This window comes from Rhineura floridana, chromosome 15, assembly GCF_030035675.1.
Source record: "Rhineura floridana isolate rRhiFlo1 chromosome 15, rRhiFlo1.hap2, whole genome shotgun sequence".
Classification (NCBI taxonomy): Eukaryota; Metazoa; Chordata; class Lepidosauria; order Squamata; family Rhineuridae; genus Rhineura; species Rhineura floridana.
This window is the reverse complement of record NC_084494.1, coordinates 13,980,531-14,004,959: the sequence shown is the minus strand read 5'-3', so window position 1 is coordinate 14,004,959 and position 24,429 is coordinate 13,980,531. Positions and strand designations below refer to the sequence as shown.

Genomic DNA, 24,429 nt, shown 5'->3' with positions numbered 1-24,429 from the left:
TAAATCCCCTTAAGATGTGGTACCCTGCATATGTTACTGGACTCTAATTCCCATCTGCCCCAGGCAGTGTGGCTAATAGACAGGAGGTGGGCTCACCCTGCCTTCGGATCCGGAAGCTGGGCTTTGTGGGCTCCTAGGTAGCCCTGAAAACCAGAGAGGCCTCGTTGCACCTTTGGGAGTCCCAGGATCACCCCTGCTGCCCAAGCTCCGCATTCCACCCAGTCAGGAAGCTTGTCTAGTTATTGTGTGTGTGATTTCCTCTCCCTCCTGGGAATGTGGCTGATGCACTTCTTTCTTTCTTTCTTTTTTTAAAGTGAGGCATTCTGCCCCCAAGCTCCTAGCCTCTTCTCTCATTATTCCCTTCAGTTAGGAGCGCTCAGGAAACTTTGAAGTTTGAAGGGAGTTTAGGCTAATTAACTAACAGGGATTTTTTAAAAAAAATTAAAAATGGAAAAAGAGGGAAGATGTAATCTTCAAGAATAAAGCAGAGCTACTCAGCAGTATCTGATCAACCCAGTTCCTCTTTCCGTTCTCTTTTTAATAAGTGTTTGCTCTCCTGCTAATCTTGCCACAGTTGTTTTAATTTCAATTCTTAATCCCTGGCCTCTCCAAGGGTGGCAGAAATTACAACTGTTTAGATCTGCCATTGAGCTGTGCATTCTGTCCTAGACATGTTGATGTCCAAGGAAGCTGGGCCTCAGCTTGATTGCCCAGTTGCACCCCTGCACGTCTCTTTTCAGGTTTGCAGCCAAATGGATGTGTGGGTGCCTATTTATTTATTTATTAAATTTATATCCCAGAGCCCAGGGTGGCAAACATTAACAAAACAATTTAAGAAAGGAGGAAAGTAAAGCATTCTGAAAACAGTTTAAAACATGCTAAAACACAATTACAGTTAAAAAGGTTCTAAAACACAGTTGCAATTATGCAACATCCATGTATGCAGGTATTTTTTAAAAAAGAGCAACACAATCATCTTCAGTACTTTCATGTAAATGGGGGCGCCAGATTATTATAGTGTTCATTAACAACAATTTGCAATGTCAGTGCAGATTGTGCTTCTGCAGAATAGTATATAGTTCAAGTGCAGCCAACTCAGCCTTTCCCAACCAGTGTGCCTCCAGATGTTGTTGGACCACAACTCCCATCAGCCTCAGCCAGCATTGCCAATGGTCAGGAAAGATGGGAATTGTGGTCCAACAACATCTGGAGGCACACTGGTTGGGAAAGGCTGAGCCAACTTGTTGCCTTCCAGGTGTTGGACTCCAACTCCCATCAGCCCAAGCCATCATGGCCAATGGTGAGGGATGATGGGATTTGTAGTCAAACAACATCTGGAGGGCAACTGTTTGGCTACACCTAACAAAGTCAATTGCTCCCTCACACCCAGGGACAGATTTGTTTTCCCTCATGTTTGCACAATCCCCAATGCAGTCGCAAGTTAAGCCCTTCAAGGCTGGAGTCTTCCCCATCTCCCCAGAAGTTAAGTGGGCTGAACTCAGTGAGGCTTCTTCTGAGTAAACGTTAATTTATTTAACTAAATTTAATAAAAAACAGTAGCAGTTTTTGCACTGTGAATCCTCTTGCTGTCAGGCTTGGAGAGGTTTACGCACCTGCGGGAGACTGGTATCTTAAAACAGGACGAGTTGGTCCTTAACAGCACCTTGTTTACTCCGGATCCCGGAGTGTTGCCGTATCTCCGTGGCACTAAATTTTCTAGTAAATGGGGGGGGGGAGGCGAGATCCTCGTGTGTGTCCCCAGCATTGAAAGACGACATCTTTGTCAGTTTCAACCTGAGGCATTTAAAGCCGTTATTCAATGACAGATGCTCTTGAAGGTCACTGATTCATAGGGTCGCCATAAGTCGTAATCGACTTGAAGGCATAACAACAAAATTCAATGCTAGTCAGAGTAGACCTATGGAAGTTAATAAACGCCACTGACTTGGGGGTTCATGCATGTCAATGGGTTTACTCTGTGCTGAATACAACCCTGTATTTTTAACTTTCCCAGTGAAATTCAGAGAGCTTGAAGTTGGCTCCACCGGGTCCTAAATTTTGTCGGTGTACTGCGGGGAGGGGGGGGACGAGGGGCGGGAGAATCGCCGAGAACGGCGAAAGCCACAAAGAAGCGAGGCGACCTAGCGCTGTTAAGACACACACAGCCGAGAGCCGTTTTAGTACCAGATCTGTCACCGCTGCGGGAAATTCAGAAGCCACAATTTAACGTCTCCCTTCAATGGTGGATTTCTGATCAGGGAGAAAAAGAAAGAACCGAGGCGAAATGAAAGTAGATCTCTGCAAAAATAAACGGAATAGTGGAAAACTGAACGCGGGGGGAGTAAGCAGGGTTTTTTTTTTTTTAAGAGGACTTCTCAACCTCTGGGAGCTGCGACAGCGCTCCATTGAATTCCCAAATGAATCAAGAGGAGGCTTCAACTCTATGCGCAGTCATAAAGCCTTATTTCCCAGTCAACGTAAAGGAACACCGACAAATCAAATTAAATTTAAGCCCTCAGACAGTGCCTTAGCTGTGGAAAGGAAAGAGATTTGCCTGGCCTCCTTTGCAGGTTAAATGGCTATACATATGATTAACAGATGTTTGCTCGGTCATAATGCGACGTTATGATTCAATAATGCATATCGCGATATAAAAAAGCAACAGTGCATATGGCAAGAGAAGGAGACGCGTGTGCTCCAGGACAACCTTTGTTAGTTTGTCCGCAATTCCCAGTTTTAAAGATTTGGGGAAAACGGATTCTCGCAGGGAGGGGGAAAGGGCGTTTCCAGGCTATTTAAACTCATTTTCAGAAGAAAAGGAGCTGAGGAAAACAACCATTTGCTGGTTTGGAAGCATTTTATTTTCTTTCAAAAGCGAGAGCTGGCATTTCTCTCTGGGATCCGCTCTGCGGCACGCTGGTGGACTAGTTGCTACTGAGCAAATCCTCCTCTGGAGATCGGCCTGCGGGGCTGCCGGCCTGCCCGGGCTTCCCCGGGAGTAAGGCCCACTGAAGCTAGTGGGAGTTCCTTCTGGACAAACGGACCGAGGCTCGATTTCCGTTGACTCGGAGGGCGCGCCAGCCTTCGCCAACGTGGCGTCCTCGGGGTCAGTGCTGGCTGGGGCTGAAGGGAGTTGTGGTCCAGAACATCTGGAGGGCGCCAGGCTGGCGAAGGCAGGGATACACCCAGCTAGAAGCAGCTGTGATTTTGGAGGGGTCCTAGTCTCCCTGTGGGTCCTCTAGTTAAAATGAATGGGGTTGGCTTCCTATTGACGACCCTCTGGTTCCGAAACGAGAGGCAGAAACAAAGTTGATTCAAGAAATACACATTTTGCAAACAAAAGTATGAGTAAATTTATCTCTGTTGCAGCATCACTTAATTAGAAGGACTGTAATTATAATTTTCTCCCTGACACCCACATAGGATGGGAGGAGGGCGCCCAGAAAGTGCATCATCTCTGGGGGGGGGGAGAGGTTATGCAAAACGCGCAAGGTTGTATTCCACGAAGTTCTACTCAGTGAAGACCCCATTGAAATGAATGGACCTACGTTAGCCATGCCCTAGTCTACTCTGAGACTAAGGTTAGAAATATAGTCCACTGATGTTTTTAAAGCTTCCTATTCCACATCAAAAGAAATCTTAAGGCAAGGACATTTTTGTTTTGGTTTCCCCCCTCGATTAAGGATTGGGGGGGATACAGAGATTTATGATGATGATGATGATGATGATGTGGGATTATGAAAAGCTTGGACACACCAGTAAGGTATTGGATGATTCTTTTCAGGAAAACTAAGGCTGCGATCCTGTGCACGCATGTGAGAGTAAGCCCCAATGCTCTCTATGGGATTTACTTCTGAGTAAATGATGGACAGGGTTAGACTGCAACCGATCTGCTTGGAGTAGACCCGTTGAAGTGAACAGACATGACTAATTTAGTTTCATAAATTTCAGTGGGTCTCCTCTGAGTAGGGCATAGTTGAATAAAACCCACAATGTCCAGAAATTTAAAAGCCTTTAAAAAAATCCCCTTCCCCTTGAAGATGAAAGCAAAACAAAATACAGCAGCCTGTTAAAACCAAATTCAGAGGGACAGTAAAGGAATAACAAAATAAAATAATATCAATAAATGATATTTGGGTGGAGGGCACAATCCAGCATCACTTTCAGCCCCTTGAGATAAACCCGGTTGGTTCCTTTGAGGTTTCAAAGCCTGCAGGTGGGATCGGATCATGGCCAAAGCTGGCAGGGGGGAAAAGCCATGTCGCCAGTTTCCGAGTTATGGAGAGCGCTTCCTGAGGCATGTGGTTGGAGGCGTTTGATGTGTGTGTTTGTTTTTTAAAAGTGAATTAATTGATGGATCTTGTAGCAGTCGCTACTCTACAAGGCGATTGAGACATTCCTTCCTCGCAGATTAGTTGCTTTCTTTGTCAAACAGGTGTTTGTACAAAATAGCCTCCGGCAGGACTCTACCCAGTTACAAATGCAACAAAATCCCCAAGCGCATGTTTGGCTGTGTTTCCTCGAATAGGCGCAGAGGATTTCTCCCTCCCTCGCCACTCTCTCACAAACACACCCCTCCAGAGTTGTTTAAAGAGGCGCTCCACCCTTTCCCCAGACAACAATCCTGACATTATAGAATCGGAAGGATATGTCAGTAGTACTCCCCCCCACTAAACTCATTGGGTTAAAAGTTTCTGTGAAAAATAAATAAATAATAATCCTTCTGATTGGTGCTTAATCTCTAGAAAGTCACATAGGAACTCGAGGTTGCCCGAATTCACCCCCTTCTTATCTGGAAGCTCTTCCCCCAGTCGATTTTGGCTGCTCACTTGAGAGGGGCATACACTCTGTAGATGTTGTTAAATAAATAAAAATTTAAAAATACATAGGAGTGCTTTCACAGGCAGATGACAGAGGCTGCCTCCTGGCACAAATTATGATGCAGGAAAAGGCACCCTAATCCTATGTATTTGTTTGGATGTACCACTGAGTTTAAGGGAATTTGCCCACAATAAATAAGAGCTGCAGCCTTAAAGGTTTAAAATGCAAACTTTTAAAAGTATAAAAATAAAAAGCGGATTTCCATTCTTCTACTCTAAGTAAAACGTAGTGAAGAATTATTTCCTTTTAAAAAAAACTACTTGCAGTAAGGCCACAGAGAACTCAAACCTCTAGGGCAGCCTTTCCCAACCAGTGTGCCTCCAGATGTTCTTGAACCACAACTCCCATCTTTCCTGACCATTGGCAATGCTGGCTGAGGCTGATGGGAGTTGTGGTCCAACAACATCTGGAGTCACACTGGTTGAGAAAGGCTGCTCTAGGGTAAAAATCCATCCTTTTGTAGTCCCAAAGAAATCCATCTGTCTAAGGAATTTAAGGTTGAAAATGTGCCATCACAAATTCCAACCAAAAATAATTGCCCCTTAATATTAAAAAGCAACAACACTGTGGTAGTCCTCTTGATATGTTAGAACTATGTTCATAGGGACCCTAAAAGAACAGCAATATATGAAATATAATACCTAAGGATACATTCTGGGCAGCATCAGGGCTGCAGTCATAGGGATCCTGTAACCCCCTAGGGCTTGTTCCGTGCTTCCCCCCTCTCCTGCATCAGCAGTGTTGCTATGTGGAACATCCCCAAGGTGGGGGAGGAGAAGCAGGAGTTCCAAAGGCCACTGAAAATGACTTAGGGCCCAAGGCCTGGGCCCCTGGGCTACTCTCTAACAGTGCCCCTGTGCCTTATTTTAGCTTTCATTAAAAAAATATGTCTCTGGTCCCTTCTACTTTTGAAACTACAAAGGAAATCACGCAGGGAGTGTTCTGCCCAACCAGCATCTCATTAAGAAGTAACCTGTGGCCAATATTCTGACCAAATGTGAGTGCCAGGGCACTGGGGTAACTGAAAAGTTCTGGGCAGACTCGCTCCCTCATCGCAAAATTTGTAGCTATGGGCCTGGGCACAATCCACCTAAAGTTGAGCCCTTTTTGGTCCCATTGATTGCTACCTACAATGTGTTGATTGCGACCTGTGTCAAAACGTAGTCCGAAATTCCTATGTGGCTAAAATTTAGACTGGTAGCTCCTTGGGATGGGGAGTTGTCTTTTTTTGTTTATGAAGTTCTGTAAAGTGCTATTGCATTAATGGTGCCATATGAACGCCAAAGGCTTAATCATAATTTATTATAGCAATTTCAGTCAATTGGATACCTAGGAAAGTTAGTACTGCGTCAGATCATTGGCCATCTAGCTCAATATTGTCTACACTGACCAGTAGCAGCTCTCCAGGGTTTTAGACCAGGGTCTCATCCAGCCTTACCTGGAGATGCTCGAGAATGAACCAGGGTTCTTCTGCATGCAAAGCAGATGCTCTACTATTTTATTTATTTATTTGTTTGTTTGTTTATTTATTTATTTATTACATTTGTATACCGCCCCATAGCCGAAGCTCTCTGGGCAGTTTACAACATAAAAAATCAATATAAATTCTACATAACAAGAAAAACAATCGTTCACATTTTAAGTCAACATAACTAAACAATAAATCTCTAAACAGTATACATAACATGAGAACAAAATGAATCATATACAAAACAAAAAGAAAGAATATAACAATTATAAAAATATATCTAAAAATTTCCATGAATGTTACACTAAAAGCATATATGCAATATCTTATTCTTGGCATCACCTCTTTTGTCTACATCATAAGGATGTCATGGAGGTCAAGTGTTCTCTAATTTCCCATTGTGCTTCTCCCCACCTGACTACCATCTTCCGTAAACAATGTCATTATGAACATTTCTTCCGTTGTCTTCTTTCTCCAAGTGTGATGCTACTACTAAGCTAATGGGCCTTCCCCCAAAGATTAACAAGTGAAGCTGAACTGGGCATGATTCAGCCAAAGTTAATAACTTTTAGACTACCGTGTTGTGCATCCTTACCTGGGACAACACCCTATCAAGCACAGCAGGCCTACGTTCAGAGTAAACCATTTATTTATTTATTATTTATTATTAAATCTATGCCCCGCCTAGGATTGCACTGTTTAAGCCTTATGGATTTCAGGAAGAGAAATCTTTATTAAGTGCTTACCTCTCCCATTGGATTCCATGGAGTTAAAAAGAGATTTATTTTGGTTGTATCATATCCTTCCTTGATTAACTAGACAGAGCCAAATTCATGTGGCCTGCCTGTGAGTTCAAAGTTCAGTTTATTATTTTGAGGCTATTTTGGTCCTGTTATGTTACTCTGCTAGGGAATGAAGAGAGTCAGGGTCAAAGATGGCCTTTGCTTCTAGCAGCAAATGGTAGCTTTTGCTTTTTAAACTGAAAGGCTATGGTCCAGAATGAAGTCAAATGCTTTTAAAGTCCCATTGATTTCCACTAGAGAATTAAACACGCTTTTCATTCTCTCCCACTGAAATCAATTAGAGTTTTACAAAATGCTTAACTTTGGCTAGATCATGGACCCCAGATTATCTTCTACTTCCTCCAACATTTTAATAAGATAACACTGAGGATCTGATAATATGCAAATTTGTTTGTTTAGAAGGTAGATAATCAGTAATAAATGCTTGAATTGGTCAACAGCCCAAGTGACAATATGATAGGTTACTGAACTTAAATGTACTGTCTTAAAATGTATTGTACATGTGTGTATGTCTACACATACACCTGGTGGAATTCAATGCTAGTCCTAGTCAGAGTAGACCCATTGGAGTTAATAGACATGACTAAGTTAGGTTCATTAATTTTAATGGGTCTACTCTGAGTAGCACTTATTTGAATGCAACCCAATATACCTATACATATTATAGCTTTGGTTTTTTCAAGTGGTTAAGAAATAGTATAATACTATTTATTATTATTTATATCAGTTTCTAAAGGTCTATTCAGACTCTACTTTTTTGCAATATGATCCTATGCCTATTTTACTCAGAAGTACATCACAATGAGTTCAGTGGGACTGACCCCCAAGGCGCAGATGGACATCAGTCTATTTCCAGTCCCTATCATTTTTGCATGTGTTTGCTCATACACCCATTTCATCCCAAATCTGCATTAATCTGACTTTTAAAAAAATATTTTTAAGTACATATTTTTAATTTTTCTCTCAAAATATGCATTTTAAAATGCATTTTCCCCATGTATTTTTGAATTCAGAACTGTGCTGGAACCTTTGGGAAGTCCAATAATTGGTAGAACTAATACACAATCCACACATTAGTTCAGGAGGTGCAGATCAGATCAACTCATAATTCACCAAGATTAAATTCCTCAAGCATCCCAAGTTAAGTGTGCATTTGATCACAGCCGGAGGCTTGTGCAAGAGAACATCCATGGAGAAATGCATGCCCCTTGTTAACTAGTGCATCTATGCAGATGTCTGTGTCATGCATACTACAGATTTTGTCAGTACATCTCTGCAGATGTCTGTATTATACCTGCTATGGATTTTCTGCCTCAAGGGCCAAAATGTCTTAAATTGGCCCTCAGTGGTAGTGCAAAGAATCTTAAACTCAACTGTTTCTCGTTGCTGGTGGTTTCTAGGTGGTAGCCCTCGGAGATGTGCCTGATGGCACTGTGGTTACCGTCATGGCTGGTAATGATGAGAACTATTCAGCCGAGCTCCGGAATGCCTCTGCAGTCATGAAGAATCAAGTGGCTAGGTTTAACGACCTTCGCTTTGTCGGACGAAGTGGCCGAGGTAAGGAGACCAGAGAGGAATGAAGCAATAACGAATTTAGAAACGGCTTTAAAAGGGGTAGGAGGCCAGCGTATGGAGGATAAGGCTAGCCACACGTATCCTGTTCATTTATTAGAACATTTATAGCCCACCCTTCTAAGTGTAAATACATCACTCAGTGTGTCCAACTCATGTGTTCAGTCAGCGCAAGGATTGCAGCTTGCACAATGGAACGCTGCTCCTCCCCCAGCATGCCCCCTAAATCTGTTCTAGGGGTTCCCCCAACCCTCCAGGGCAGATTAAGGTAGCATGCAAGGTGTGCATGGGGAGAGGAGAGGGAGCACGTTTTGTTGCTCAAGCAGAAGATCCTTGTGCTGATGGAGCACTTTAGTTGTTTTATAGCAATTTTAAAAAATCATAAAAGGAAGTACAGAATAATTTCAAAAGTGACTTTTAGCACTTAAAAAAATAAAATGAAACAAAAGATTGTTGGAATAAAAGTCTTTATGAACTAATGAAAAACAATGAGGAAGGGGGCCAGCCATAATTTTCTCCTCTCTTTAGGAAGCACCCAGAATTATACTAAAAGCAAACTCTAGCAGTGAACACACCATATGTTTAAAACAAATCCCTCTCCCAAAGAATCCTGGGAACTATGGTTTGTTAAGGGTGCTAGAAATAGTAGCTCTATTATGTGCAAACTACAGTTCCCAGGGATCTGTGGAGGAAGTCATGTGCTCTAAATGTATGGTGTGTACCCAGCCTCTTTCTCCAAGTCTGTAGCCAAAGAGTCCCATCCCTTAGCGAGCTTGGGGGAATCCCTAGATTTCTGTTGCATGATTGGTGATGCAGCAAGGTCAGGCAACATGGCAGCTGTGTAATAGTCTACCCATTGTGGAGCTGTTAAGGCCCACTGGTTCTGCTGGGGAGCAGGCAGTAGGGAAGGCAGGAAATGGTGATTCTGTAGGGCGAGGGTGGGGAGTCAGTGGCCTTCCTGGTGCTACCGGACTACAACTTCCATCATCCCTGACTATTGGCAATGCTAACTGGAGTTGTGGACTCCAACAGCATCTGGAGGGCCACAGGTTAGCCACCCTGCCGTAGGGGGAAATGCACTGGGGTCAGGATGTGGGAAACATGAAGTTCAAACCTCAGGAAATTCCTCTGAGCTAACTGTGTGGCCTTAGGTGAATAATGGTCTCAGTATCTAACCTACCTCACAGGTTGTTGCTCTGAAGGCCAAATGGCACATTACAAAATATATTTGTCAATGGGCTTCCAACTGTCTCTTTTTTTTTTTTTACTGAATGTTTGTGTGAGGATGGGCTTGCAACTTTGTTAGGTGAAGCAGGGAGGTGGGTAAGGGATGAGGGTGTTCAACCCTCCCTATGCCATTTTCTCAATCAAAATGGCTATTTACCCCAGGGTGGGGGAAATTGCAATTAGGAAAATGGGACTGGGGAGGGGAGGGGGAGAGAAAGGTGAAACATCCCCTCCCTCTAGGGCCAATTCTCTTTTCAAATCAACATCCCCCAGTGTATCCACTCCAGTTTAAAAAATAAAAATTGGCATTTCCGATTTCCTATATGGCGATTTTAACGGAAACTAAGTTCAGCTCCTTTTTTTCTGAATCCAAGCTTATATTTTTAAAATCTGTTAACCTGGAACACTTAAGAAAAGGCGTTTAAAAGCATTTGAAAATCAATTCATCTAACCAATTAATTGATTAAAACATTGTGGCCCTAGCTCACTGCATTTTCTCTTTCTCCCCAGCCTCTCTTGCCTCCCTCACAAAACTCAGCAAAGGCTACTAATAAGGGGAATCAGGCCCTTTCCAGGGCCTCCTAGCTCCAAGGGGGACCTTCCCTTGCACTTGAGAGACACAAAGGGGTGGGATGCAATGGGGTGTCAAGCTGCACTTCAGGCTTTCTCCTTGGTATACACGTGCAAGCAGCTTTGGAATCACTGTTCTAGCTATTCCACCTCCTGACTGCATAGCCAACTCATTCAATGGCAGTCGGTGCCAGGGATGGAAGGATCTGTCAGTTTTGGTCCTCTCAGTTTCTCATTTTTCCAATCTTTAATTCAGCCCTCCACATTTCTGCAGCAATTTGCAGCTTTTTAAAAGAAATCCTCCTGAAACTTCTTTTAGTGCAAATTTCTCCCAACACAGTTTTAGTAACAGTATGTTGTTTTTTGACTAATGTAGACAGTTTTGCAAGCCATTTCTCCTAATGAAATGCATTTATGCATGTCATTTTAACGCATGTATTCACTTTCATGCACACTTTCCCCGTAATATATGCATGTTTGTAAACGCTGTTGGTTGGAGGACAGGGTCACAAAATTCAGATAAGTGCAAATTTTGAAGGATGGCTGTGTTTTAGTTCACATATTGTTTTGGAAAGTCTGAATTTGATAGATTCTGCTTTAAATGTGAACTGAATCAAATTTCTCCGCCAACCCTAGTCAAGCTGTACTTCAGCCTTTCTCCCTGGTATATTTGGGCAATCAGTTTTGGAATCACTGCTGTAGTCACTCTACCCCCTGACTGCATAGCCAGTTCATTAAGTGGCAGTCGACAGTGCTTGTTGCAAATGGTTCAGACAAGGAAGGTCCCATGAATCTGACAGTGGGACCATCAGGGCAGGACTTTGGAGCAGTTGTCCAGGGCCCCGATCAAGAGAATGAGTAGGAGGGATCCCCAAAGCAGCAGTAATACACATTGCTTTGCTATAGAGTAGTGTTCTTTAACCTTGGGTCCCCAGATGCTACTAGGCTACAACCCCTATCAGGGCCGGTTCCAAAGGGCGGCCAGGTGGGGCACTGGCCCAATGGCCCCTGGAGCTACAGGGGCCCCCTCAGCCACCCCTCCACTCCCCTTCCGTGATCCGCAGGCCCCCCACACCCCCCACTTACCTGTCTGCTGTCTTTTACCATTGCCTTTAACGACGATGGCAGCCGCGGTTTCCCTAAGGTACTGAAGCCCCTGCCGCCATCTTAGTTGATGGCAGAGATGTGCGTGAGTAGCACGCATGCGTGCCATCAACAAAGATGGCGGCAGAGGCGTCATCCTCTTAGGGAAACCATGGCCGCCATCTTCGTTAAGGGCAATGGTAAAAGACAGCAGACAGGTAGGTGGGGGTGTGGGGGGCTGCGTGTGTGTACGGTTGCGCACGCGTCCACACGTGCACACACACACCAGGGCCCAGGGCAAGCTGATGCCCAAGGGCCCCGGCATTCCTGGAGCCGGCCCTGACCCCTATAATTCCTGACCATTGGCTAAGCTGTCTGGGAATTATGGAAGTTATAGTCTAAAACCCCAGGGTTGAAGATCCCTTGCTGGAGAGCAGGGATGGGAAACCTGGGGCCCATCAAATGCTTTTGGACACCAACTCCCATCAGTCCCAGCCTGCATGATGAATAGGCAGGGATGATGGGAGTTGTAATCCAGCAACATCTGCTGGCGGGCCACAGGTCCTCCCCCCCCACTGTACAAATGCTGGCGGTGTGGCCAGCAAACTTCTACACCTGGGCCCTGCAGAGAAGTTGTGATGGTTGCACAACTGAGCACAGTGGGGCCAGCCACCACCCCCATGTTCATTTCACAAAGATATGTTGCACAAACACTGTGAATGCTGATCTTACTATGTTTTTAGCCAATGTTTTTAGCATCTGAAAGACGTGGCATGCTAGACCTGCATCATATATTATTTTGTTTATTTATTTCTGCAATTTATATATCGCTTAATTACACTAGTCTCTAAGGAGTGTGCAAGGCATTCAATACGATGAAAATAAGAATCAGTTTAAATGACAAAAACAGAAGTCTGTTTAAATGCCTGCTGGAATTAAAAAAAAGAAGAGTCTTCAGTAGACTTTAGAAGTTGAACAGGTAGCTAACCTCAACTGGAAGAGTTCTGTAAAATTCAGCCCACAATACTGAATGTACAGCTCCTGGTGGATATGAGCCATGCATCGGAGCTATGGGGAGCACTAACAGTAATGCCCCAAAGACCTCCACAATCAGGCAGGGCTATAAGTAGTCAGGCAGTCCTTGAGGTATCTTGGACCCACGTTGTTCACAAACCTTGAACCTGGCCTGATAGCGCATGGACAGCTTTTGAGCACTGGAGTTATATGTTGGCAATAATCTGGCCCCATCAGCAGTCTAACCATGGCATTTTGTACCAGCTGGAGCCTCCCGACCAGGCCCAAGGGTAGCTCCACACGGAGCACAAATGTTGCATGGAGACTGCTAATGCTGATCTTACATTGTTTTTCAGCCTTGCTCCTCCTGCAAGAGGGGTTGTGCTGTAGCTGCATCGGCCTCTTGCCAGCCTTTCTCCCAGCCTTTTGAATGTATACATGCAAACTGTCAAAGAGATTTTTGCCTTCTCGGCATTAAAGCCCAAGTGATCTTAAGAATGATTTGCGTGTAATAACTGTTTACTTGTTGCTCTCTATGAAACCCAAATAGTTTACATTCTTTCCTGCATTTCCGCTTTCCCGTTGGCTCCTCTCCTAAGTGGCAGGGCCGGCTTTCTTTCAAAAACTCCCCCACTTAACTGCTTGCAGGTCGATGAATGGAAAATGTTTTGCTTTTATGAATTAAGCTTTCATTTCTGTACTCAATTATTTGCTTCAAGTTGCCTCCTTCCCCCCTCCTTTTTTCCATCCCCCTTACACAAATTTCCAAGCTCTACATAGTTCCATCCAAACTTGACTCTTGAATTCATTAGGAACCCCCCTACTCAGGTCTCCATGTCTGGGATAAGAAATTACAGTAGTCTGGAGTCCTTGGGAAGCCTGTGAGGAGTTCAATTTCAAACTAGAAGACTCGGTCAAAGGCCCGTTGAAGTTAGCAAAAAGTCTTTTGTCTTCAGGTGTACCATGAGATCTTGCATTTGAGGATCTAAGTTCTGCATAGGAAAAGTTCCTAATTCTGTCAATGTAAATTGATTCTGCACACAGTGGTCCTGTGCTGAACATTTCTTCTGCTTTTTTTTGCTACTATTCTCCACCAATTAATGAGGAAAAAACTGCATATGGAAATTACTGAAGGACAGAGAAAATTTAGATGAAATTCTTGTGGATGGGGGGGTAGTTTTTGTTGTGCTTGTTTATTGTATTCACTCTTATCTTTGAGCTAGCTTAGGTTTCTTGTGAGTATTCTTTCATGCTGCAAATCCTGTCTCTGAGGTTTCTTCATACCACAGCTTTTCTGGGTTCCTGTGCTTTCTGAAAAACTCCATGATATCCTTGTTTGGGCTTTCCTCTAAACACAGAAAGCCAGGAAGACTGGCCCAACTTGTGCCCCTGACAGCTGTCTGTTGCGCTGTTAGCATCAGTGCTTGTAATTAGCAGGATCGAGAGTTAAGTTTTTCCTGGACTGTACTACTTCAGAATGGAGGTGTGCAAATATGTGGGTGGGTGGGTGGAGGACAGAAAGAGGTAGGGATGGGTGAGAAATTTGATTCAATTCTCATTTAAAGGCAAATCTGTCAAATTTGCACTTTCCCAAACAATATGAAAACCAAAACACAGCCATCCTTTGAAATTCACTTACCCAAATTTTGCAAAGCAGTTCTTCAACCAAACAATGTTTACAAAAATTAAAATCTTAGGACAAATTGTGCATAAAATGAATATATTAGTGAAGATAACATACAATATGAATTATATCAGGGAAAACTGCTGGCAGAAATGTGTATCTTCGTAAACTGCAGACAAATATGCAGTTTTTAAAGGAGAAATCCGAATTAAAGCTGATGAATTTTCATGAAGATTTTTTTTTAAAAAAATCTCAATTTGCTGCAGAAATGTGGAGAGCTGAATTCTAGGAGGAAGGGCAGGATATAAATTTAATAAATAAATAAACAAATAAAACAAAATGAGAAACTGAGAGAACTAAAATTGACAGATTCTTCTATCCCTAGTACAATAAGGGCTGCATGTTTGCTCTCTCTCTCTCTCTCTCTCTCACACACACACACACACACACAGAGAGCAATCTCATTGCCCATAGGAATCTAGCATGCCAGAGAGACAAGTTCAGCCTAAGGCTTTCCTGGATGACCTACTTTTCTATGTGCAGAAAGCTGCCCCCTGTCTTCCATTGGGGAAACATTTAAAAAATGCAATATTGTGCCTTCAGCAGCTTGCTGGAGATAAGGTGAAGCTGTTCTTGGCTTGGAGGTGCAGTGCTGGTGAAATGTTTTCACCTGCTTAATTTCGTTGCCCAGCAAGCTGCTGCTAAAGGCTGGAGAGGAGGACCAGCTTAAGAAGTTGACACAGTCCAAGTGGGGACAGACCACCAGGGTGCTGCCACCTATGTTATTCAACAAGGCAAAGGCCCCATCCGCACTGTACATTTAAAGCACTATGATACCACTTTAACAGTCATGGCCTCCCCCCCAAAGAATCCTAGGAATTGTCATTTGCTAAGGGTGCTGAGAGTGGTTAGGAGACCCCTATTCCCCTCGCAGAGCTGGTTTAACAATCAATCCCTCTTCCAAGGGAATTCTGGGAATTGTAGCTGTGTGAGAGGCATAAGGGGCCTCCTAAACACTGTCAGCACCCTTAACAAACTACAGTTCCCAGATTCTTTGGAGGAAGCCATGAGTGTTTAAAGATATAGGGTAGATGGGGCCTAAACGAAGCAGTTCATACCAAAAGAGAAGCTTGAGATCCAGCCCCAGTCTGTAAGCCTTGAGGGGTTTTCTTTTGTTTCCTCTGTGAGCGAAGGCAGCCTGCACATATACCTCACCCCTCTCTGGATGTTTTCCTCGTTTATAAACCCTACAAGTGAGCCAAGAGAGTAGGGATGCATGCACTAAGCTCCGTCCCCCATGTTACCATCCCCATTGCCCTTCACCTCCTTGAGGGGGACTGGGTGAACCAGGGAGCCTCCTTTATTGATGAAGGCTCTGTTTGTGATTGAAAACACTGCACGATGGGGGTTCTAGACTGCATAGGGAGTCTCCTTGAGCCTTCCTTCCTCATGCAGCCCCCCCCCAACTGGGGCGGAATTCACACAAATTTGGGTGGAGTTTAGCACATTTGTCCACACTCTCTCCCTGCTCACATGTAGGATTTCCACATGAGCAGAATACCCAAATGGGACTAGAAGCAGTTTCATTTCATGTGCTCTGGTGCTGAGCCCCGGCATTCAAAGCAAGGTTTGGGCCTAGTTCTGGTGACCTCTACCTCAGACTAAATTAAGGCCTAATCCCCAGACCGGGCAGCAACCAGAGTGGTATGTCATCCCTTGAAGATATCCAGCGCCAGGGTTCCTGCTGGCTCATTCTGGTCGCCAAGGGTGAAACTGGCATATGTTTTACCAACCGTCATAGATGCTGGCAAGGGCTGTACCCATTATCAATGGCCTTTGTTCAGCTATGATCCATAGCCAGCCAGCCAGTCTGGCGATGCTATCAATGCACCTCCAACTGGCAATGCTTCGTATCTAGTCAACAAAGGAAGCTGTGGTTATGTGGTTTGGAAGCAAGGTTTTAGCAGATCCTTGGTACCCTTCCAGATTCTCAGAGGGGACATAACCAGAGTTCTGCTTCTCGTTGTGGAGGTAGTGCCCAACAGCTCCAGGTTGTTTCACATGTGACAACCTATGGCCTTCCAGGAGTTGTTGGACTCCAGCTCCCATCATCCCTGGCCATTGGCCATGCTGGCTGGGGCTGATGGGAAATGGAGTCCAACAACATCATTCTGGGGGGCCACATGTTCCCCAACCCATACGTATTGGAAAGCTTGCATCTTCCCTGGCCTTCATCGCCACCTGCCTAAGAAGGTCTGCCTTGTGTGTGGTGGAGAACTGATGTAATTGTGGCAGCATGTGGTATCTAAGGACATCCAAGGCCACATTCACCCCACACATTTATTCCACTATTATCCCACATTAAACAGTCATGGCTTCCCCAAAAGAATTATGCGAAGTTTACTTTGTGAAGGGTGCTGAGAGTTGTTAGGAGACCACTATTCCCCTCACAGAACTACCATTCCCAGAGTTCCCTGGGAAGAGGGATAGACTGTTAAACCCGTCTGGCAATTGTAATTTTGTGAGGAGTAGGGATGGAAAGATCTGTCAGTTTTGATTCCTTTAGTTCATTTTTCCAACCTTAAATTCAGTTCTCCACATTTCTGTAGCAATTTGCATTTTTTTTAAAAAAAAATCCCCATGAAAATTCTTCAGCATTGTAGTGCGAATTTATGCTAATAAACACATTTTCGTAGACAGCTTTGGCTAATGAACCCATTTTTGCAACAATTTCTTATCATATAATGCATTTTTTGCGTCTTACTTTCACTCATATGTTCATTTTTATACACATTTTCTCCTAACATATGCATTTCTGTAAACATTGTTTGGTTGGCGAACTGCATTGCAAAATTCAGATAAGTGTGAATTTTGAAGGATGGCTTTGTTTCACTTATATTGTTTTAGAAAGTGTGGATTTGATAATTTGGCTTGAAATGCGGACTGAATCAAATTTCTCACCCATTCCAACTGAGGGGAATAGGGTCTCCTAACAACTCTCAGCACCCTTAACAAACAACCCTTTCCAGAATTCTTTGGGGGCAGCCACAGCTGTTTAAAGTGGAATGATGGTGGAATACATGTTTGATGTGAATGTGGTCCAAGTCTCCTTTCAGCCAGAAACACACCAAATGGCTCTAGGCAGTGCTCTTCTCTCACCTCTTCATCTGTAGAATGGGATTAGTAATACCAATGCCATATAGAGTTCTTTTTTAGAAATGTTAACTCTTTGGTTTGATAGGTACCCATGAGTGCGTTGTTTGTTTATTGTTTCCAAATTGGGACCGTTCAGAACTAATAATTCACAGTCAACAATAGTATGAAGTGGTACAAATTAAAGAAGGCCGCTCCTTGTGATTTCCCCCCCTAAATACATAGACTGCTTTCATACTGCACTTTATTTCATTATTCCGACGGTTTCTTACCTGGCAATTTGCGCATTATATTTGACCTTTCACGTGAGGTAAAAGCTAGTTCTGGAAATCTAGTGGAATCCAGTGGAGGTTTAGTGCTAATTTTTGTGATAAATAATACCAGAAATAATCCGTTTGCAAGCCTGGGAACTCAGAAGACCATGGGAGCTTTGCCCTAGCTATAGCCGTCCACGTGACAGGCATCCCAATATGCAATACGTTCCTGCCCTTTAGGTGTGCACCAGGTTTTTGCCTGATAAAAATTGTACTGATATTCCTTCATAGGTGAGGGTAGCAGCATTGCCTTCCTCCTTTTCCCACCAGCCCCGTCCAGACACTAACTCAAGCAGTGAATTATGGGGGAACTAAAGTACACATGTGTATAATGGGTGAATGACGGAAACAAGGCACTGTTTGTTGCAGCAGCGTGAAAGACAGTTGCGCAAAATGCCAGTATATCGGCTGAAAAAGCCACAGTTCCTTAACACAATAGGTGCCGCAGTGTGAAAGGAAATTTAGAAATTGGGACAGAAGCGCTACCATTTTAATCTGTTAAACTAACACAATAAGCCCCATGTCTGAATTCAGCCATAGATCCGTCCTTGTAGTACTTCGATGGTAAAGCCTGGGCTATGCATTCATTGCTGCTTGAATGCTGTGAAACCGTTTGCTGATTTTTTTCACCGTGTTGCAGAGCATCTCCATATAATCTCAGGTTGTTAATTCCATTCCTTCTCGCTGTTTTGCTCCTGATACTCATGAGAGCAAGGTGTTTATTCCAAGAGAGGTGTCAAAGGAAGCCAGTCTTTGTAAACCCTTGCATACATTTAAGACATGCTTTGCTTTTGACATGGCTGTCTCCGCACTATGGGCATTTAAAGCATCCTCTGCAAGAATCCTGGGAGCTATAGTTTACTACTCACAGAGCTATAATTCCCAGCACCTTTAACAAACCACAGTTCCCAGATTCCATTCCCAGGATGGTGGTAAATGTGTGTTTTAAATGTACGGTATGTCTGGGAAATGTAGTTTACCCCTCCCAGAGCTACAATTCCCAGCACCCTTAACAAACCCAGGATTCTGAGGTGGTGGTGGTGGGGTAAATATGTTTTAAATGTATGTGCATCTGGGAACTGTAGTTTACTCCTCCCAGAGCTACAATTCCCAGCACCCTTAACAAACCACAGTTGCCAGGATTCCAGGGCTGGGGGCATGTGTGTTTTAAATGTATGGTGTGTACACAGTCTTACATTTCTAATATTTGTAGAACCTGAGATACAAGGCAAAATAGAGAGGCGCAATTCTTCTCAATTTTTTTGTGAGAAACTCACTTGCTCCCCCTTTCAATGTTTTAGTTTGCCCTCCTGCCCTGAAAAACTCCTGCAGACACCGATGTTCTGTACCCTTCCATTATATCCTGTACACTTTTATCCTGGACTCATGTATGCTTTCTTTTCTTTGCCCCCCCCCCAGGAAAAAGCTTTACGTTGACAATTACGGTCTTCACAAACCCCACCCAGGTTGCTACATATCACCGTGCCATTAAAGTGACCGTTGACGGACCTCGGGAGCCAAGAAGTAAGTTGCTGTCTGTCTTTGGAAGCAAAAATATGCAGCCAGGTGACAATTTTCATGTTTGTCGGAGTTTTGTATATATAGCAGCGGAGTTGCAGAAATGGATAGTCTGATAAGACTGGTGGTTGAAAGAATATATAAACCTTATTACTCCTGGGAAATGAAGCCATTCTGAGTACAGAAATGCATGTGGCCATTTTGGAGTCATGAAGTTAACACTCACAAACTCTATCGAAGAGGAAAGAAGTAAAGCCTGAGAAAAAAATATGCATATGAAAGTGGTTACTAAAGGAGTCAGCGAGGGAAGAATAGGTTGCGTTTCTGTCTATCACCCCCCACTGGTTCAGGTTAGTTATTACAAGCATTGGTGCTTTCTCCCAACAATGTTAATGCTTGTGGGTGTTGTGAGACTTTTCACTACAGTAGGGCCCCACTCATATGGCGGGTTATGTTCCGGACCCCCGCTGAAAAGCGAAAACCACTGAAAAGTGGAACTCATTGAATAGAATGACATGCGATGCCCGAAAACCACCGTAAAAGCAGAACAAGTGCCATATGAGTGGGCTTTAGTCTAATTGCGTCTAATTGAGACTGCCGCATTAGCAAAGTGCCGTAAAGCGGGGCCCTACTGTATTATGATGTAGCCAAGTTGGGTTGCACTGTCGCTGTGGCACCATACGTGGTGAGGCTCCTTTGCATGGGTAACATGTCAAAGTGCATCTGATGGTGAAACTCTTCTGAGGCCAGCGTCTGCAGCCCTGATGGAGCTCTATGCTGACGTGGGCAGCATGGACATGATCATGGCAACTCATGCATTTGGCACCGCTACAGACTCCCAATTGTCAGAAGCAGTTCGCCAGGTGGGGCGGAGCCATGATGCTAGCTTCCTGGCAGGTGGGCCGCTGTCGCTTACTGGGAGGGAGAGGGGTGAAGCAGCAGGGAGGTCAGCTCGGTGCCAACACACCGCTGGAGCCAATCCGGTACCCCAGCCAGTGCATTTGCACCATGTCAGCCTCCCCGCCGCCTTGCCCCTCTCCCAGTAAGCAACAGCGACTCAACTGCTGGGAATCTACTTTAGTGTCTTTGCTCTACCCAGGAAGCTGATTCTGCAGCACCTCCCAAGATTTGCTTTCCTTTGGAAGGAGAACACTGTAGGCTTGTTGGTGTTTTGTAACACTTGATACTGTTTACAGATGTGCAGGTTGATCATAGGTGGAGGCAGCACCAAAGCACTCCAACCACACAGCCCAAACCCACTGCTGCCACAGCATCAGCAGTAGTGTAGTGGCAAATTGAAAAGTGCAGGGCCCCTTCATGTTGATCACAGCCATGCCCCCTCCCCCTCTTTTTTACTGTGGGGTTGAGAATGAGATGCTTGTGGGGTTGAAAATGAGATCATCTGTCGTTTCCCTAACCAAGAGAGGTTCTTGGCAACTTTGCCAGGGCCATTCAAGGAGTCTCCAGCATAACTTTTGGCTCTATTAAATCTCTCCTGTTGAAACCTTTCCCTGTTCCACCACAGAGAGCTGTTTTGTTTAGGAATGTAAGCAGGGCCCTTGCTAGATCTGACCTACCTGGTCTTGGCTTCTTTTCAAACTCCCATATACCAGTAGGTACTCAGCAGTCTCTTAGAAACCATCAACTAGTGGTCCATATTTGGACACCATGCCGATCTCCTGCATTCGAGTACTTAGCATAATTTTTAATGTAGGCCTAGATTTAACAGTGAATCATCCCTAACTCCTCTTCTATGTTTCAACACAGGACGGAAATTAAAGATCTGTGTGATAGGCTCATGAGCTGCTGTTTTGTTGGATTCGCCTATTTAATCAGATGAGTTTCTGTCAGTTTAAGCTCATGGGTGACCCAGCTTTGTGCTGGTATCTTCATGTGCCAGAAGAGGTTTTCTTTTGTCTTTGTTTCCCCTTGCAGGCTGAAATTTTGCAATAGGCATTAGAATGTGGCCTTTGGGAAGCTACAACAGCCCCACCCTGTCAACAAAACTTTTAGAAGCCTCTGTGGCTGTAATTGGCAGGTACATTTCACCCATGCGTGTAAAATGGCCAGGTGCAATAAAAGGGAAGGCTCCTGCACCTTTAATTAGAAGAGCCCTGCTGGATCAGGCCAACGGCCCACCTAGTCCAGCCTTCTGTTTTCACAGTGGCCAAACAGAGGCCTCTGGTAAGCCAGCAAGCTGGGCCAGAGCACTCTCTCTGCTTGTGACTCCCATCAATGGGTATTCAGAAGTACACTGCCTCCGACAGTGGAGGGAAAAAATGGCCATCATGGCTAGTGGCCATTGATAGCCTTGCCCTCCATGAATTTGTCTAAGTTGTGTAAAAAACAGAATTTCAGTAGGTGGAGTTTGTCTTGCTGAAATTTGCTCTTCTGTCCAACAATGAGAGGTGCAAGCGCCTTGTCCTCTTTTGTATCTCCCACCCAATAAGCGAACGTCTTGCCATTAGTTCCTCCAGCCCCAGAATGGCTTGCAGCTGAATGTGCGGACTGCACGGTCCCTTAAAGCACTGAGGCTCTTCCAGGTGTTATGAAAGTTTGGTTGGTGTCATTTGATGTATGATGGGCAGGCCATTCATACATGCAAGTCACCACCTGATGCTTGTAATTGTCCACTGATGAACACATCCGTGTATGAATTAACACCAGCCCCAGAGAATGCTGATTTCTAGAGATGAACTTGGTTGAATTTCTCAGAGCTCCCAGTCTGCCCCATCCCTGAACTATTTCTGAGAACATTAGCTTGACGTTCCTAAGCATTATGGTAGTAGAGCAAAAAGAACTGAAGGTGTACAGGATATTGTTTGCTGAAGGCAAAATCAGAAGACAGATGTGGGGCTTCCCCCTTGCCCGCCACCCACCCTGCTATCTCAGCTTCTGCATAAATTCCAGTTCTTGACTCCATCATACATACTGTATTCTACAAATCCCAGCATCTTGGTTCATCTACCAGCCTCAGTATTTTTGTTTCGATATTTTGGTTATCTGGATGTTTGCTGAGCTGTTGAGAGTATGCATTTCATATTCTTTGTATTTTTGCTTTGTGATTTGTATGGTTTTTATTTTCTAAGCCACTTAATTGAGATATACACATTCCGTAAAGCCTCTTGGAGATTATGCATATTGGCTGGAGAACATACAAAATGCTGTCAAGATATACACATTCCCCTAGGCTTATTGGAGATTATGTATACTGACTAGGAAATATGCAAAATTCCCTCTTCTTGACAGATTGTGTGCACATTCTCCATGAGGCCAGGTGAATGCGCACAATGGCTGACTGCCATGCATATTAACCACAAACTTGGCTTTTGGTATTATTCAAAGCGCGCCATATACTTAATAATCCAAAAGGTTTGTTGTTGCTATTTGCCTTCAAGTCGACTACGACTTATGGCGACCCTATGAGTCAGCGACCTCCAACAGCATCTGTCATGAACCAGCCTGTTCAGATCTTGTAAGTTCAGGTCTGTGGCTTCCTTTATGGAATCAACCCATCTCTTGTTTGGCCTTCCTCTTTTTCTACTCCTGTTTTTCCCACCATTATTGTCTTTTCTAGTGAATCAGGTCTTCCCATTATGTGTCCAAAGTATGATAATCTCAGTTTCATCCTTTAAAAGGTAACCTAGTCTTATTGTTCACATGTTGCAGATGGGGGGGGAGGACTGGCATGCCTTAGACCATCTTTCTCCATCTCCAGGTAGGGCTAGGAGATGCTACTGCCTGAAGCTCTGGAGAAGTGTAGGTAACACTGAGCTAGGTGGACCCAATGGTCTGACTCAAACGTTCTATCTTCCCCTGGCAAGTGTCCCTTTAACAGCAGTTTGATCTGCAGCAAGGGTGGGGAACCAGTGGCCCTCTAGCCATTGTTGGCCTCCAGCTCCCTTCAGCCCCAGCCAGCATGGCCAATAGTCTGGAATGATGGGAGGTGTAGTCAAACAACATCTGGAGAGCCACCAGCTCCCCACCCCTGCCTTGAAGAAATGGGCTAGTGTGGAGTTGCTGGAGTTGTCCTTTCGGTTTCAGTGGTTTCTGTCACTGCTTGCTACTAGCCACGATGGCTGTGTCGTATCTCCACTTTCAGGGACGGTTTGTGGGAAATCGCAGGAGGGAAGAGGGCTTTTGCAGTCATATCCTGCTTGTGGACTTCTCTTGGGCATCTGGTTGGCCACTGTAAGAATAAATGATGGACTAGGTGGGCCTTTGGCCTGATCCTGTGGAGGGCAGCCCTCTTCTATGAGAACTGGACTCAATCTAATGGGCTTAAGTTACATGAGGGTAGATTTCAATATTAGGAGAAATGTCTTGATGGTTAGGGCAGTTGGACAAGAGGACCATTTATGTATTTAATTAAAACTATTATAAACAGCTTATATATTATAAACAGCCTTTAATATTGGATACAGCTTTTATATATATATATATATATATGCACACACACATACATACACTCTAAGCTGTATCCAATATAAAAGGCAAACAATGTCATTAAAACAAAAACCATCTAAAGCCAATCACAAAATAATCTAAAACCAATAACACAGCAGTATAAAAAAATGTAAAAGCAAATAAAACAAAATTTCAGGAGATTCAAGCACATATAACAGAGTCCAATCAGTCTGGGCAAAAAGGTAAGCCTGCTGGATCTGTCCAATGGCCCATCTAGTCCAGCATCCTGTTCTCACGGTGACCTACAAGATGCCTGTGGGAAACCCTCAAGCAGGGCATGAGCGCAACAGTACTCTCCCCTCCTGCAGTTTCCACCTAGATGAGATCGGGCAGCTGTCTGTTGGGGGATGCTCTTACACTGGATTTCTTACACTGAGCAGAGAGATGGATTCAATGGCCTACAAGGCCCTTTCGATTCTACGGTTCTAATATGCATGGGTGTGCATGTATGTGTTTGAACACTGAGGCACCATGCAGTCCAGGGCACAGTCTGCCGTTTCCCACACTGCAGCTGCCGAGATATATTTTGAACTGGGATCATCTATTGTAGGAAGACTATGAGTTTCTCCTTTAACCCAAATGGCAGTTGAATTAAGTGGAGGGTGGTCTGCCGCAGAGGAAATGAACTCAGCAGAGTGATGGGGGAGGGGGACATCTCAGGCAGTCACCCTTGGTAAGAGTAGGCAGGTATACCGTTATGTTGGAGGGGATGTGACAAAACACACAAAGGAGGGT

General features: G+C 44.3%; 1 protein-coding gene across 1 annotated transcript in view; it reads left to right on the top strand.

Moving 5' to 3' along the window:
- Positions 1-24,429, top strand: part of RUNX3 (RUNX family transcription factor 3) — a 92,750-nt gene that overhangs the window by 4,104 nt on the left and 64,217 nt on the right. The window contains exons 2-3 of the mRNA XM_061597207.1: positions 8,553-8,709; positions 19,129-19,233. Of these exons, the coding sequence (XP_061453191.1) occupies positions 8,553-8,709; positions 19,129-19,233 (262 nt within the window). The remainder of the gene's footprint in view (positions 1-8,552; positions 8,710-19,128; positions 19,234-24,429) is intronic.